This window comes from Mytilus trossulus, chromosome 3 (assembly GCF_036588685.1).
Source record: "Mytilus trossulus isolate FHL-02 chromosome 3, PNRI_Mtr1.1.1.hap1, whole genome shotgun sequence".
Classification (NCBI taxonomy): Eukaryota; Metazoa; Mollusca; class Bivalvia; order Mytilida; family Mytilidae; genus Mytilus; species Mytilus trossulus.
The window spans coordinates 91,524,646-91,539,563 of record NC_086375.1 but is presented as its reverse complement, the minus strand read 5'-3'; the positions used below and the strand labels follow the sequence as shown (position 1 = coordinate 91,539,563).

The 14,918-nt window shown below is 33.3% G+C and overlaps 1 protein-coding gene across 7 annotated transcripts in view; it reads left to right on the top strand.

Moving 5' to 3' along the window:
• LOC134712834 (fibrillin-2-like) overlaps positions 1 to 14,918 on the top strand; it is a 120,671-nt gene that overhangs the window by 43,977 nt on the left and 61,776 nt on the right. For all 7 annotated transcript variants that reach the window (XM_063574784.1, XM_063574785.1, XM_063574791.1 and 4 more), the window contains 9 exons: positions 1,474 to 1,587; positions 2,551 to 2,667; positions 4,838 to 4,957; positions 6,793 to 6,912; positions 7,350 to 7,463; positions 10,762 to 10,878; positions 13,598 to 13,711; positions 14,052 to 14,171; positions 14,756 to 14,869. In XM_063574784.1, the coding sequence (XP_063430854.1) occupies positions 1,474 to 1,587; positions 2,551 to 2,667; positions 4,838 to 4,957; positions 6,793 to 6,912; positions 7,350 to 7,463; positions 10,762 to 10,878; positions 13,598 to 13,711; positions 14,052 to 14,171; positions 14,756 to 14,869 (1,050 nt within the window). The remainder of the gene's footprint in view (positions 1 to 1,473; positions 1,588 to 2,550; positions 2,668 to 4,837; positions 4,958 to 6,792; positions 6,913 to 7,349; positions 7,464 to 10,761; positions 10,879 to 13,597; positions 13,712 to 14,051; positions 14,172 to 14,755; positions 14,870 to 14,918) is intronic.

Genomic DNA, 14,918 nt, shown 5'->3' with positions numbered 1-14,918 from the left:
TAGACTTACAACATAGGTAATGTTCTACTTCAGTCAGTCATAGTATTACAACATAGATAACGTTCTACTTCAGTCAGTCATAGTATTACAACATAGGTAATGTTCTACTTCAGTCAGTCATAGACTTACAACATAGATAATGTTCTACTTCAGTCAGTCATAGTATTACAACATAGATAACGTTCTACTTCAGTCAGTCATAGTATTACAACATAGATAACGTTCTACTTCAGTCAGTCATAGTATCACAACATAGATAATGTTCTACTTCAGTCAGTCATAGTATCACAACATAGATAATGTTCTACTTCAGTCAGTCATAGTATTAAAACTTAGATAATGTTCTACCTCAGTCAGTCATAGTATTTCAACATAGATAATGTTCTACTTCAGTCAGTCATAGTATCACAACATAGATAATGTTCTACTTCAGTCAGTCATAGTATTACAACATAGATAACGTTCTACTTCAGTCAGTCATAGTATCACAACATAGATAACGTTGTACTTCAGTCAGTCATAGTATTAAAACATAGATAATGTTCTACCTCAGTCAGTCATAGTATTACAACATAGATAACGTTCTACTTCAGTCAGTCATAGTATCACAACATAGATAATGTTCTACTTCAGTCAGTCATAGTATTAAAACATAGATAATGTTCTACCTCAGTCAGTCATAGTATTACAACATAGATAACGTTCTACTTCAGTCAGTCATAGTATTACAACATAGATAATGTTCTACTTCAGTCAGTCATAGTATTAAAACATAGATAATGTTCTACCTCAGTCAGTCATAGTATTACAACATAGATAATGTTCTACTTTAGTCAGTCATAGTATTACAACATAGATAATGTTCTACTTCAGTCAGTCATAGTATCACAACATAGATAATGTTCTACTTCAGTCAGTCATAGTATTAAAACATAGATAATGTTCTACTTCAGTCAGTCATATTATCACAACATAGATAATGTTCTACTTCAGTCAGTCATAGTATTAAAACATAGATAATGTTCTACCTCAGTCAGTCATAGTATTACAACATAGATAATGTTCTACTTCAGTCAGTCATAGTATTACAACATAGATAATGTTCTACTTCAGTCAGTCATAGTATTACAACATAGATAATGTTCTACCTCAGTCAGTCATAGTATTACAACATAGATAATGTTCTACCTCAGTCAGTCATAGTATTACAACATAGATAATGTTCTACCTCAGTCAGTCATAGTATTACAACATAGATAATGTTCTACTTCAGTCAGTCATAGTATTAAAACATAGATAATGTTCTACCTCAGTCAGTCATAGTATTACAACATAGATAATGTTCTACCTCAGTCAGTCATAGTATTACAACACAGATAATGTTCTACCTCAGTCAGTCATAGTATTACAACATAGATAATATTCTACCTCAGTCAGTCATAGTATTACAACATAGATAATTTTCTACTTCAGATATTGATGAATGTTTGGTAAATCCTTGCATGAACAATGGAACCTGTATAAACAGCTATGGATCTTACTACTGCAGATGTCCTAGTGGATGGACAGGGGACAACTGTTTGATGGGTAAGAAATTTATCCCCCCCTACAAAAAAAACCCCAATAAATCTGTATACTTTTGCCTTTCACATATTGAAATAGGAAGATGTGGTCTAAAGGCCAATGAGACAACTCTTCACCAGAGACCGAATGACATATAAGTGAACAGCTATAGGTTACCATAATGCCTTCAACAATGAGCAAAACTCATTCTGCATAGTCAGCTTTAAAGGCCCTTAAACGGTTAATGTAAAACAATTCAAACGAGAAAACTGATAGGTTGATTGGTGTAAAAACAATGAAAGAAATGCAAATATGATATAGAGCAACAAAAAACAACCACCAAAATACATCCCTACAACAATATAAAAAAGAAGATGTGGTATGATTGCCAATGAGACAACTATCCACAAAAGACCAAAATGACACAAACATTAACAACTATAGGTCACCTTACGGCCATCAACAATGAGCAAAGCCCATACCGCATAGTCAGCTATAAAAGGCCCTGGTAAGACAATGTAAAACAATTCAAACAAGAAAACTAACGGCCTTATTTAAAGAAAAAAATGAACAGACATTAAGTACTAATCACTGAGTACTTGCAGTTACTGACAGCTAGTCCAAAGCCAATAACATCTAAAAAACATATATCTAAGACTCAAGTATCAATTAGCACATATCCAACATCCATTCAATGGATTTAGTATAAATATGTCATTAACAGTCAGAGAAAAACATGATCTTGTGTAATGCATGTATGTGAACAATTTCCTTAGTTAATTCAGATAAAGAATCCATAGATATTACCATATATATATTGTTACATTTTCTATTGATTGCTTTCTACTTCATAAGTAAAATTGTTGTTTGATTGCAAATTTTATATATTCACTCTTCCAAGTAATTTTGGTTTTTTGTATTATTTACAATCTGATTAATTAAAATTGTTGTATGTAATACTTCTATGGTTAATGATTCCTGTTTCAGATCAAAATGAATGTAGTTTATACAATCCCTGTATGAACGGAGCTCAATGTCTAAATCTAGCTGGATCCTATCAGTGTCGATGTGCACCTGGATGGTCAGGAGTTAATTGTCAAATAGGTAAAATTTACTTCTCAAAAAATTCAATTATGGAGCAACAGATGAATTTGTGTATATATTTTAGACTGAATTTTAATAAACTGATATACAAATATTGAGGATTTACCCACTATGATAAATTATTGTTCATCAGACCATCCTTGACCTACAATGATAAATAGGTATGTTCATCAGACAGACCATCCTTCTGTATTAATGGATCTTTACTGGACTTAATATCCAAGAAGATAATTTCTGTTTTTAAAGCAATTGCTTTCATGCCGTCGCGTATGGCCATCTTTGTGACCCAGATCAGAGACTCCGCCCAGATCAAGCCATAGTATTTTGTTAAACAGGCTCCTGGTCTGTCATTCTTAAACACCAATGTATGTTTTCTAATGCAATACATAGCTTGAAACTTTTGAAAAACGTTAGTGGATTTAAGAATTTTCAGCATACGTTCTTGTAGATGTATTTTTGTATTTAGGGGGACAACCGTTTGACTATCAAAAAACATAGACGTCCGAGTGAAAAAAATGCATTTTTATACCTGCGAATCCGTTTTCCGTTCGTACGATGTTTCAACAAAATATGGAATCATTTCAGTTGTTGATTTAGTATTGAAAATTTGACTGAATTATCTTTTATAATATACGGTTTTATATGTTTAATTGGTGTTTTTTTAAGAAAGAGGTCAGGTGCTCTTGTTCATTCATAAAATTGTCGTTCATTCATAAATTTATCGTAAAATCAAAATCACTACACATGTTATCAGGTTATACGTAGTGTCAAATGATTACCTGTAATCTAAAAATAGACAAAGTTAACTGACCTATTTTGTTGATTTGTTTGCGCAAATAATTTAGAGGAACGAAACCCTTGGTAAAAACACATAACAATAAGTTTGTTTTCCTTTTTTGTAATAACTCCGTAAGATTTATCGATCACCTTACTAATGAAATGGACCCGTCCAAACGTGATAGATGCCAATTAAGTCCAGATGAAGAGATATTTACAATTTGGAATTTTCTAGTTTCATAGATTAAAAAAAGTACATCCTTTTTGGATATCATATATTCAAAACTGGGTATGCATGACAAATGATAAAACCATTATCCTCGTCTTTCCAATGGACGAGTCTACTACGTTTGTTGACCCTCGACGGTCCACCGTGTTTTGCAATTTTATTTCACATGTTTTCGAAATATTGAAGATCATTTTCACAATGTTTCCTGAAAATTGGATAAATATCAAAGCAACTTAGAGCTGTTTGTTCTTGTTCGTTTAATGACGATTTAATCATATGTGTCATGTTTGTCTGTGATGGCCCCTCTTTTCGGGATTGCACGAGAATTATAGTTATCTCGTACCGCATGAGGATGACACATATCAACTGAGCAATAATGTTTGGGACTTAGTTTTTAAGAAATGATGACAAAGTAACATTATGAAAATATTTTTAGTCAGCTGAAATATATATTTATTTTTTACATGTTTATGTCTTGTAAAATATGTTGTTTCTTTCCCGTTTTTCAACATTTGCGTCTTGAAAGTTGAAATGTTTTTACTGAAGTGTTAAATTTAAATTAATTATGAAAATTAAATCAATAAAGGAAATTATTGCCCAGTTACAAACACTACTAGGGGATAATCCATTATAATTTCTCTTGGAGTTAATATATGTTTCAGCACATGTATATTTGACCCCAACTTTAGCCTGGTAAACGTGTTGTCTCCTTGTAAAATATAAAACATATTAAAAATGACTTTCTGCTAAAGTCTTTAATTGATATAAAGTTAAAACCTTCTTAATTCTCACTAGACAACACTCCTGTCATGTTTAATTCTTAAATATATGTGGATGAAAAAAAAGTCCCCAAAACATAAACATGGCAGCAATTGCTTTTACAGCCTTTCAGGCTTTGATTATGTTTAAACTTGTCATTGGATTTAAGTCATTAAAAGATCAACAGCTGAGTAATTAATAGGTTGGAGAAAATGATCACACACTACTGCTTTAGCTGTTTATTTGTACTTTTTATTATTGCATATTTTTTTGTATTGTATATTTTCATTTCTTGCATTGATTTTCTAAGCCTCAAATGATTTTACCCATAACCTTGCACTGTTGTTTAGACACAAAAGGACTGTTCTGTTGTGTAGATTTAAAAAGATATTTTGTTTGTCCTAGATGTAAATGAGTGTTTCGCTGCAACCAATCCGTGTTTTAATGGAGGATCCTGCGTTAACAATATGGGAAGTTACACATGTTTCTGCACAGAAGGATGGGAAGGAGCATTTTGCACTACAGGTAAGAGAAAATAGGAAATTACATATGTTTCTGTGAAGATGTAGCTGTAATACCACCATTGATTTAGCCCTATAAGTCTTTGTTAATTGACACTTATTTTTAAAAAATGTACAATTTTTACCTTTGTTTCAACCAAAGAAATACTTTGCATGAATAGACTTTAAGGGCATACGATACAGTTACAGGGAAGGTAATGACGTTGCTAACGTAATTTGTTATTTTCGCGACGTCAAAGTGTGACATATCGGGAAAAGATGTTTTTTTCGACTGATTTTTATCATTCAAACTGGTTTAATTTGAAAACGAGTTCATGGACCCATATTTTTCAAAGCGGCATTTTGTTTCATTTTGCAGGGAGATTATGTGATCCAAATTGTATAAAACTGTAAATAGAGGATTTTTTTTAATTTTGATAAACATGCAGTAAAAAATTACATTTTTTCCTCAATTCATGAACATTTGATAAATATGAGTTCTTTCTGAATAAAAAATTGCATATTTTTTTAGGATATTTATAAAATACAAAAATTACCGATTATTTAACCCCCAAAAAATTTGTGTTTATATTTTATAACAAAAAAGTTATGTCTTTATTGCAAAAAAGAAATTACGGCCACAAATCTGAATTTTGAGCAAATATACAAAATTTCGACCTTATTTTACTCAAAAAGTAGCACATGAAGGTATATTTTTTATTACATATTTGATTTAATCAGGTAAAAAATAGCCTATATGCAAATTTTCATGAACTTGTAAATGCAGGATCAAAACTGTATCGTATGCCCTTAATCCTTTCCAGTGCTATAGTGAAAATTTCACACTACATTTCATTGTATATAAGAAAGTAACCATTACCGGAAGTAAACAACCCAATTTTTACTCTGGTATTTATTGGTTACTAGCTTTGGTAACTATGTAACCTTAACTTTTCAAATTATTTCTCAAGACCATCAAATAAAAAAAGAATGATGCATTCAGACACCTAACATACTTGTTAATGACTCAGAAAAATTAAGTGCAAGGGAATATTTTTTTAGACGTACTCTTGTATACAACTGGATGTGACGTACCATGTATTGGTGCTATCACACCTGTATGTGAAGAGTTCGGTATTGTTCATTTTGAAATAAACTTGTGTACTATCATGGAAGGATAAGAAGAACATCATTCTTTCGGATGACACATGAAATAAATTGATGAATGTCATGAAACAACTATATTATGATTATGAAATAAACTTTAACAAAGGAAATTTGTTGTTGATATACCCAATGGAACTCTGTTCTGTCTACTAATATATATTTGACTATCTGTCCATCTGTCAGTCCTGTCTGTCTGTCAATCTTGTTCTTGTCATTGCAACTCCTCTGAATCCAGACAACAAAATTCATGAAACTTTGTAGTTGATAACCACTTGCTTTGTAGATGTGCATATTAATGTTAGATGTGAATATTGACAGGAAATTATAATTTAATTGTATGTCTAGGAGTTATGACCCTTTGAACTTAGAGTTTTGACCTCAATATACTACTTCAACAAATTGTCATCTCGACTCCTCTGAAACTACTGTGAAAAATTTAATGAAACTTTGTAGATAATAAGAACTTAACATGTAGATGTGCATATTCACAAGAAATCAACTGTCATTTATTTGACAGCTAGAAAAACATGCTTACATGCTTTTTTATATTCACAGTATTTATATTGGTATAAAAATTTACTGAAAGCATATATGGGTATTTTATACCTGCTTACTAAAGAGCTGGAATTCATATTGAATATTGTTATAGGATAGATATGGACATGCAATAAATGTTTTTTCTATTGTTTTCAGATAAAAAGGAATGTATTTTATTCCCAAATATCTGTAAGAATGGTGGAAATTGTATAGAAATGGAAGGTTCCTATAGGTGTGACTGTGCTAAAGGATGGACTGGTAAACATTGTGGTATTGGTAAGTCAGATTTAAATAAAATGAATTAAGTGTTTGTAAACATTGTGGTATTGGTAAGTCAGATGTAAATAAAATGAATCAGGGTGGGTTTCATTGAATCATTGTTACAAAACTTTATATTAATCATTAATTTTGTGCTTTCAAAATTCTATTGGTTCAATTTGTTGTTTCTAATTTTTTGCTCACCTGGCTCAAAAGTTGAAACTTTTATAACATACATAGAATATTACTTTCATTTACTGAATACACAAAAGTGAATCCTTATGAAAGACACAAAAAATTCAAACAAAGTTCATAACCTACAAAGAATTTTACTTTTACATACCTCAATACACTAAAAAGTAATACCCATGAAATTGAAGTAAAAGACAAAACCACAAAATTTTATCGCCATGGAATCTAATGATTCTCTAGTAATTTCATTATGTCTGTTGTAGATGACGATGAATGCAAGCTGATCACATGTCTAAACAATGGAATGTGCAAGAATACGAACGGATCTTATATCTGTAACTGTGCTGACGGTTGGACAGGAGATAGCTGTCAGTTTGGTAAGTGGGAAATAAACAAATCATAATAACACAAAAGTTGATAAGGGGGTTCATGAGACATGAAAACAAATTATTCTTGCACATCTAAATGCACTGTTAACTGTTTACTGGTAGCAAATGCTAGTGTGAAGTGTAGTATATGTTTGCTTGTGTGAAGTGAAGTGTAGTGTGTGTTTACAAGTAACCATTGCTAGTGTCAAGTGTAGTATAGGTTTGCTTGTGTGAAGTGAAGTGTAGTGTGTGTTTACAAGTAACCATTGCTAGTGTCAAGTGTAGTATAGGTTTGCTTGTGTGAAGTGAAGTGTAGTGTGTGTTTACAAGTAACCATTGCTAGTGTCAAGTGTAGTATAGGTTTGCTTGTGTGAAGTGAAGTGTAGTGTGTGTTTACAAGTAACCATTGCTAGTGTCAAGTGTAGTATAGGTTTGCTTGTGTGAAGTGAAGTGTAGTGTGTGTTTACAAGTAACCATTGCTAGTGTCAAGTGTAGTATAGGTTTGCTTGTGTGAAGTGAAGTGTAGTGTGTGTTTACAAGTAACCATTGCTAGTGTAAAGTGTAGTATAGGTTTGCTTGTGTGAAGTGAAGTGTAGTGTGTGTTTACAAGTAACCATTGCTAGTGTCAAGTGTAGTATAGGTTTGCTTGTGTGAAGTGAAGAGTAGTGTGTGTTTACAAGTAACCATTGCTAGTGTAAAGTGTAGTATATGTTTGATTGTGTGAAGTGAAGTGTAGTGTGTGTTTACAAGTAACCATTGCTAGTGTAAAGTGTAGTATAGGTTTGCTTGTGTGAAGTGAAGTGTAGTGTGTGTTTACAAGTAACCATTGCTAGTGTCAAGTGTAGTATAGGTTTGCTTGTGTGAAGTGAAGAGTAGTGTGTGTTTACAAGTAACCATTGCTAGTGTCAAGTGTAGTATAGGTTTGCTTGTGTGAAGTGAAGTGTAGTGTGTGTTTACAAGTAACCATTGCTAGTGTCAAGTGTAGTATAGGTTTGCTTGTGTGAAGTGAAGAGTAGTGTGTGTTTACAAGTAACCATTGCTAGTGTCAAGTGTAGTATAGGTTTGCTTGTGTGAAGTGAAGTGTAGTGTGTGTTTACAGGTAACCATTGCTAGTGTCAAGTGTAGTATAGGTTTGCTTGTGTGAAGTGAAGTGTAGTGTGTGTTTACAAGTAACCATTGCTAGTGTCAAGTGTAGTATAGGTTTGCTTGTGTGAAGTGAAGTGTAGTGTGTGTTTACAAGTAACCATTGCTAGTGTCAAGTGTAGTATAGGTTTGCTTGTGTGAAGTGAAGTGTAGTGTGTGTTTACAAGTAACCATTGCTAGTGTCAAGTGTAGTATAGGTTTGCTTGTGTGAAGTGAAGTGTAGTGTGTGTTTACAAGTAACCATTGCTAGTGTCAAGTGTAGTATAGGTTTGCTTGTGTGAAGTGAAGAGTAGTGTGTGTTTACAAGTAACCATTGCTAGTGTCAAGTGTAGTATAGGTTTGCTTGTGTGAAGTGAAGAGTAGTGTGTGTTTACAAGTAACCATTGCTAGTGTAAAGTGTAGTATATGTTTGATTGTGTGAAGTGAAGTGTAGTGTGTGTTTACAAGTAACCATTGCTAGTGTAAAGTGTAGTATAGGTTTGCTTGTGTGAAGTGAAGTGTAGTGTGTGTTTACAAGTAACCATTGCTAGTGTCAAGTGTAGTATAGGTTTGCTTGTGTGAAGTGAAGTGTAGTGTGTGTTTACAGGTAACCATTGCTAGTGTCAAGTGTAGTATAGGTTTGCTTGTGTGAAGTGAAGTGTAGTGTGTGTTTACAAGTAACCATTGCTAGTGTCAAGTGTAGTATAGGTTTGCTTGTGTGAAGTGAAGAGTAGTGTGTGTTTACAAGTAACCATTGCTAGTGTAAAGTGTAGTATATGTTTGATTGTGTGAAGTGAAGTGTAGTGTGTGTTTACAAGTAACCATTGCTAGTGTAAAGTGTAGTATAGGTTTGCTTGTGTGAAGTGAAGTGTAGTGTGTGTTTACAAGTAACCATTGCTAGTGTCAAGTGTAGTATAGGTTTGCTTGTGTGAAGTGAAGTGTAGTGTGTGTTTACAAGTAACCATTGCTAGTGTCAAGTGTAGTATAGGTTTGCTTGTGTGAAGTGAAGAGTAGTGTGTGTTTACAAGTAACCATTGCTAGTGTCAAGTGTAGTATAGGTTTGCTTGTGTGAAGTGAAGAGTAGTGTGTGTTTACAAGTAACCATTGCTAGTGTCAAGTGTAGTATAGGTTTGCTTGTGTGAAGTGAAGAGTAGTGTGTGTTTACAAGTAACCATTGCTAGTGTCAAGTGTAGTATAGGTTTGCTTGTGTGAAGTGAAGAGTAGTGTGTGTTTACAAGTAACCATTGCTAGTGTCAAGTGTAGTATAGGTTTGCTTGTGTGAAGTGAAGAGTAGTGTGTGTTTACAAGTAACCATTGCTAGTGTCAAGTGTAGTATAGGTTTGCTTGTGTGAAGTGAAGTGTAGTGTGTGTTTACAAGTAACCATTGCTAGTGTCAAGTGTAGTATATGTTGGCTTGTGTGAAGTGAAGTGTAGTGTGTGTTTACAAGTAACCATTGCTAGTGTCAAGTGTAGTATAGGTTTACTAGTGTGAAGTGAAGTGAAGTGTAGTGTGTGTTTACAGGTAACCATTGCTAGTGTCAAGTGTAGTATAGGTTTACTAGTGTGAAGTGAAGTGTAGTGTGTGTTTACAGGTAACCATTGCTAGTGTCAAGTGTAGTATAGGTTTACTAGTGTGAAGTGAAGTGAAGTGTAGTGTGTGTTTACAGGTAACCATTGCTAGTTTCAAGTGTAGTATAGGTTTACTAGTGTGAAGTGAAGTGAAGTGTAGTGTGTGTTTACAGGTAACCATTGCTAGTGTCAAGTGTAGTATAGGTTTACTAGTGTGAAGTGAAGTGAAGTGTAGTGTGTGTTTACAGGTAACCTTTGTTAGTGTGAAGTTTAGTGCCTTTTTACAGACAATATTTGCTAGTGTCAAGTGTTGAATATGTTAGCAGGTAATAATTGCTACTGTGAAGTGTAGTGTATGTTTTAGAAGGAATTGGGTCAAAGACAATATAATTCCTGAGAAAACTGTCAAAACTCATGACTGATTGCAAACAAATATTTCCTTGTTATATAACTAGACCATTTAAATTTCATTTTAAGAAAGACATAAAATGTAATCATATTGTTAATGTTTTCATAGACATATATTTGTTACTATCTGTTTTTAGATCGTGAGAAATGTTCCCTAGATAGGCCTTGTTTAAATGGAGCTAATATATTTGTTACTATCTGTTTTTAGATCGTGATGAATGTTCTCTAGATAGGCCTTGTTTGAATGGAGCTACTTGTACTAATACCCCTGGGGGTTACGTTTGTAATTGTGCAGCAGGATTTTATGAAAAGAATTGTCAAAGCGGTAAGTCACTTAATTAAAGTTCTTGCATGCTTTTTTAGCTCACCTGGCCCGAAGGGCCAAGTGAGCTTTTCTCATCACTTGGCGTCCGTCGTCCGTCGTCCGTCGTCGTCCGTCGTCGTCCGTCGTCCGTCGTCGTCGTCGTCCGTCGTCGTTAACTTTTACAAAAATCTTCTCCTCTGAAACTACTGGGCCAAATCAAACCAAACTTGGCCACAATCATCATTGGGGTATCTAGTTTAAAAAATGTGTGGCGTGACCCGGTCAACCAACCAAGATGGCCGCCACGGCTAAAAATAGAACATAGGGGTAAAATGCAGTTTTTGGCTTATAACTCAAAAACCAAAGCATTTAGAGCAAATCTGACTTGGGGTAAAAATGTTTATCAGGTCAAGATCTATCTGCCCTGAAATTTTCAGATGAATCGGTCAATCGGTTGTTGGGTTGCTGCCCCTGAATTGGTAATTTTGAAGAAATTTTGCTGTTTTTGGTTATTATCTTGAATATTATTATAGTTAGAGATAAACTGTAAACAGCAATAATGTTCAGCAAAGTAAGATCTACAAATAAGTCAACATGACCAAAATGGTCAGTTGACCCGTTTAGGAGTTATTGCCCTTTATAGTCAATTTTTAACCATTTTTCGTTAATTAAAGTAATCTTTTACAAAAATCTTCTCCTCTGAAACTACTTGGCCAAATTAATCCAAACTTGGCCACAATCATCTTTGGGGTATCTAGTTTAAAAAATGTGTGGCGTGACCTGGTCAACCAACCAAGATGGCCGCCACGACTAAAAATAGAACAAAGGGGTAAAATGCAGTTTTTGGCTTATAACTCAAAAACCAAAGCATTTTGAGGAAATCTGACATGGGATAAAAATGTTTATCAGGTCAAGATCTATCTGCCCTAAAATTTTCAGATGAATCGGTCAATCGGTTGTTGGGTTGCTGCCCCTGAATTGGTAATTTTGAGGAAATTTTGCTGTTTTTGGTTATTATCTTGAATATTATTATAGATAGAGATAAACTGTAAACAGCAATAATGTTCAGCAAAGTAAGATCTACAAATAAGTCAACATGACCAAAATGGTCAGTTGACCCGTTTAGGAGTTATTGCCCTTTATAGTCAATTTTTAACCATTTTTCGTAAATTAAAGTAATCTTTTACAAAAATCTTCTCCTCTGAAACTACTTGGCCAAATTAATCCAAACTTGGTCACAATCATCTTTGGGGTATCTAGTTTAAAAAATGTGTGGCGTGACCTGGTCAACCAACCAAGATGGCCGCCACCGCTAAAAATAGAACATAGGGGTAAAATGCAGTTTTTGGCTTATAACTCAAAAACCAAAGCATTTTGAGGAAATCTGACATGGGATAAAAATGTTTATCAGGTCAAGAACTATCTGCCCTGAAATTTTCAGATGAATCGGTCAATCGGTTGTTGGGTTGCTGCCCCTGAATTGGTAATTTTGAGGAAATTTTGCTGTTTTTGGTTATTATCTTGAATATTATTATAGATAGAGATAAATTGTAAACAGCAATAATGTTCAGCAAAGTAAGATCTACAAATAAGTCAACATGACCAAAATGGTCAGTTGACCCCTTTAGGAGTTATTGCCCTTTATAGTCAATCTTTAACCATTTTTCATAAATCTAAGTAATCTTTTACAAAATCTCCACTGAAACTACTAGCCACAATCATCTTTGGGGTATCTAGTTTGAAAAATGTGTCCGATGACCTGGCCATTCAACCAAGATGGCCGCCACGGCTAAAAATAGAACATAGGGGTAAAATGCAGTTTTTTGCTTATAACTATGAAACCAAAGCATCTAGAGCAAATCTGACAAGAAGTTAAATTGTTAATCAAGTCAATATCTATCTGCCCTGAATTTTTCAGATGAATTGGACAACTGGTTGTTGGGTTGCTGCCCTCCAATTGGTAATTTTTAAAGAAATTTTGCCGTTTTTGGTTATCTTGAATACTATTATAGATAGCGATAAACTGTAAACAGCAATAATGTTCAGCAAAGTAAGATCTACAAATAAGTCAACATGACCTAAATGGTCAATTGACCCCTTAAGGAGTTATTGCCCTTTATAGTCAATTTTTAACAATTTTCATTAATTTGGTAAATTTATGTAAATTTTTACCAAATATAGTTCTCTGTTACTAATGGGCAAAGTTCATGATAGATATAATTGTAAGAAGCAAAATCGTTCAGTAAAGTAAGAACTTCAAACACATCACCATCACCAAAATACAATTTTGTCATGAATCCATTTGTGTCCTTTGTTTAATATGCACATAGACCAAGGTGAGCGACACAGGCTCTTTAGAGCCTCTAGTTTTTTCTTCAATGAATTGGAAGTGTCCTGTTTCTTTCACAAATATGAATAGAAAAAAATATAATGCATGTGTGAGTCAATAATTTCTTCAAATTTCTATGAGACAGTAACATGTCAGCTTTTATTTCTATGCTTCATTTGAATGGATATATTTATAAGTGTCTTTCTTAGATACATGAATTATTATATATAAAGAAGATAATTTCATAAATAACATTAAATTCATTAACAAAATTAAAAGTGCTGTTTGAAATAGATGAATGTTTTATCATGTTTTGATCCGAAGTTAAAGGAGTAAAAAAAGGACAAAAATAATTGAAATCAGGGATTTGATTTATTTTCAATGTAGTTTAAGAATGGTATAATTTTTCAGAATATAACGAGTGTAGTTCCTTCCCTTGTTTGAATGGAGCCCAGTGTGTGGACCATCCAGGATATTATGAATGTATTTGTAGACAAGGCTGGCAAGGAACTAGATGTGACATAGGTATGGTGTATTTGTATATTATACAATGTTGGCTATCATAGGTTGACTCTTGAGAATGCTGTCTGTTCATTTACACATTTTTGTGTAGGAGGAAGTGAGAGTATAGAACTGCCGTACAATTTACTGATGCACACACACAATGACCGTTTCATTAAAGTTCAGATTAAGTATACAATTAATGTAGATCATCTTTATTTATTTCTTGTATCTTCTTTGATAAAATCATCAAATTTAAATGTTCCAAAGGTCATCTGACATGTGATTGTTTGACCTTGTAAAGATAGTACTCAGCCCTGACTGACTCTTCACCTGTACAATTACAATTTCCATTTCTTTCCAGATGTCCAAGAATGCCTGATACAAATAGAGATATGTAATTTCCATGGTAACTGTACTGATTTAGCTGGTTCATACAAGTGTGACTGTGATCCAGGATGGTTTGGAGATCAGTGTGGCAAAGGTGAGTTCATTGTCATAGAGATCTAATGAAAATAAAAAGGGTGTTATTAAGTTATCTTTTCCTTGAATAAATACTGAATTCTACAAAACATCTTGGCTGGGAATAAACACATAAAAAGTGTCATTCTATAATTTCTATCTACAATTAATGAAAAGTTTGATGAATATCACATGTTCAACTCTAAAATTGTGAAAAGGAATTCAGCATTCTAGTGTTTTGAAAACATAAGTATATATTTCCTGGAAAGTCAGAAATCTTAAGGAAAATTAATGAAGTTATTAATATGTTTTTTTTTAAATTTACACACATTACTTGCAAGATACAAGCTACATATATTGTTATGTTTTGTGATTGGTTTGATTTTGCATCAGAAGTTTTCAAAAATATATAATACAAGAATAAATTATTGATTATTGATTCTTTCTTATGCACATTTCAATGGAATGCAAGGGAAATCTGTTTAATGTTGAATTCAAATAATGGGTTTTAAAAGAGTGACGTGTGTTGCAGCAAACTTTTTATCTTGTAAGTAAGGACTTGTAAATGGAAATGTTTTTTTCATGTGATCATTTTGTTGTTTTCAGACAAAGATGAATGCTTACAGAATCCATGTGTTAATGGCGCCACATGTCTAAATACTGCTGGATCCTATACATGTCAATGTGGTCCTGGCTGGACAGGGAAACACTGTGAACTAGGTAGGTACCAGTCATAGTTACTGAGATATAAGCTTCTGTAGTAATGACA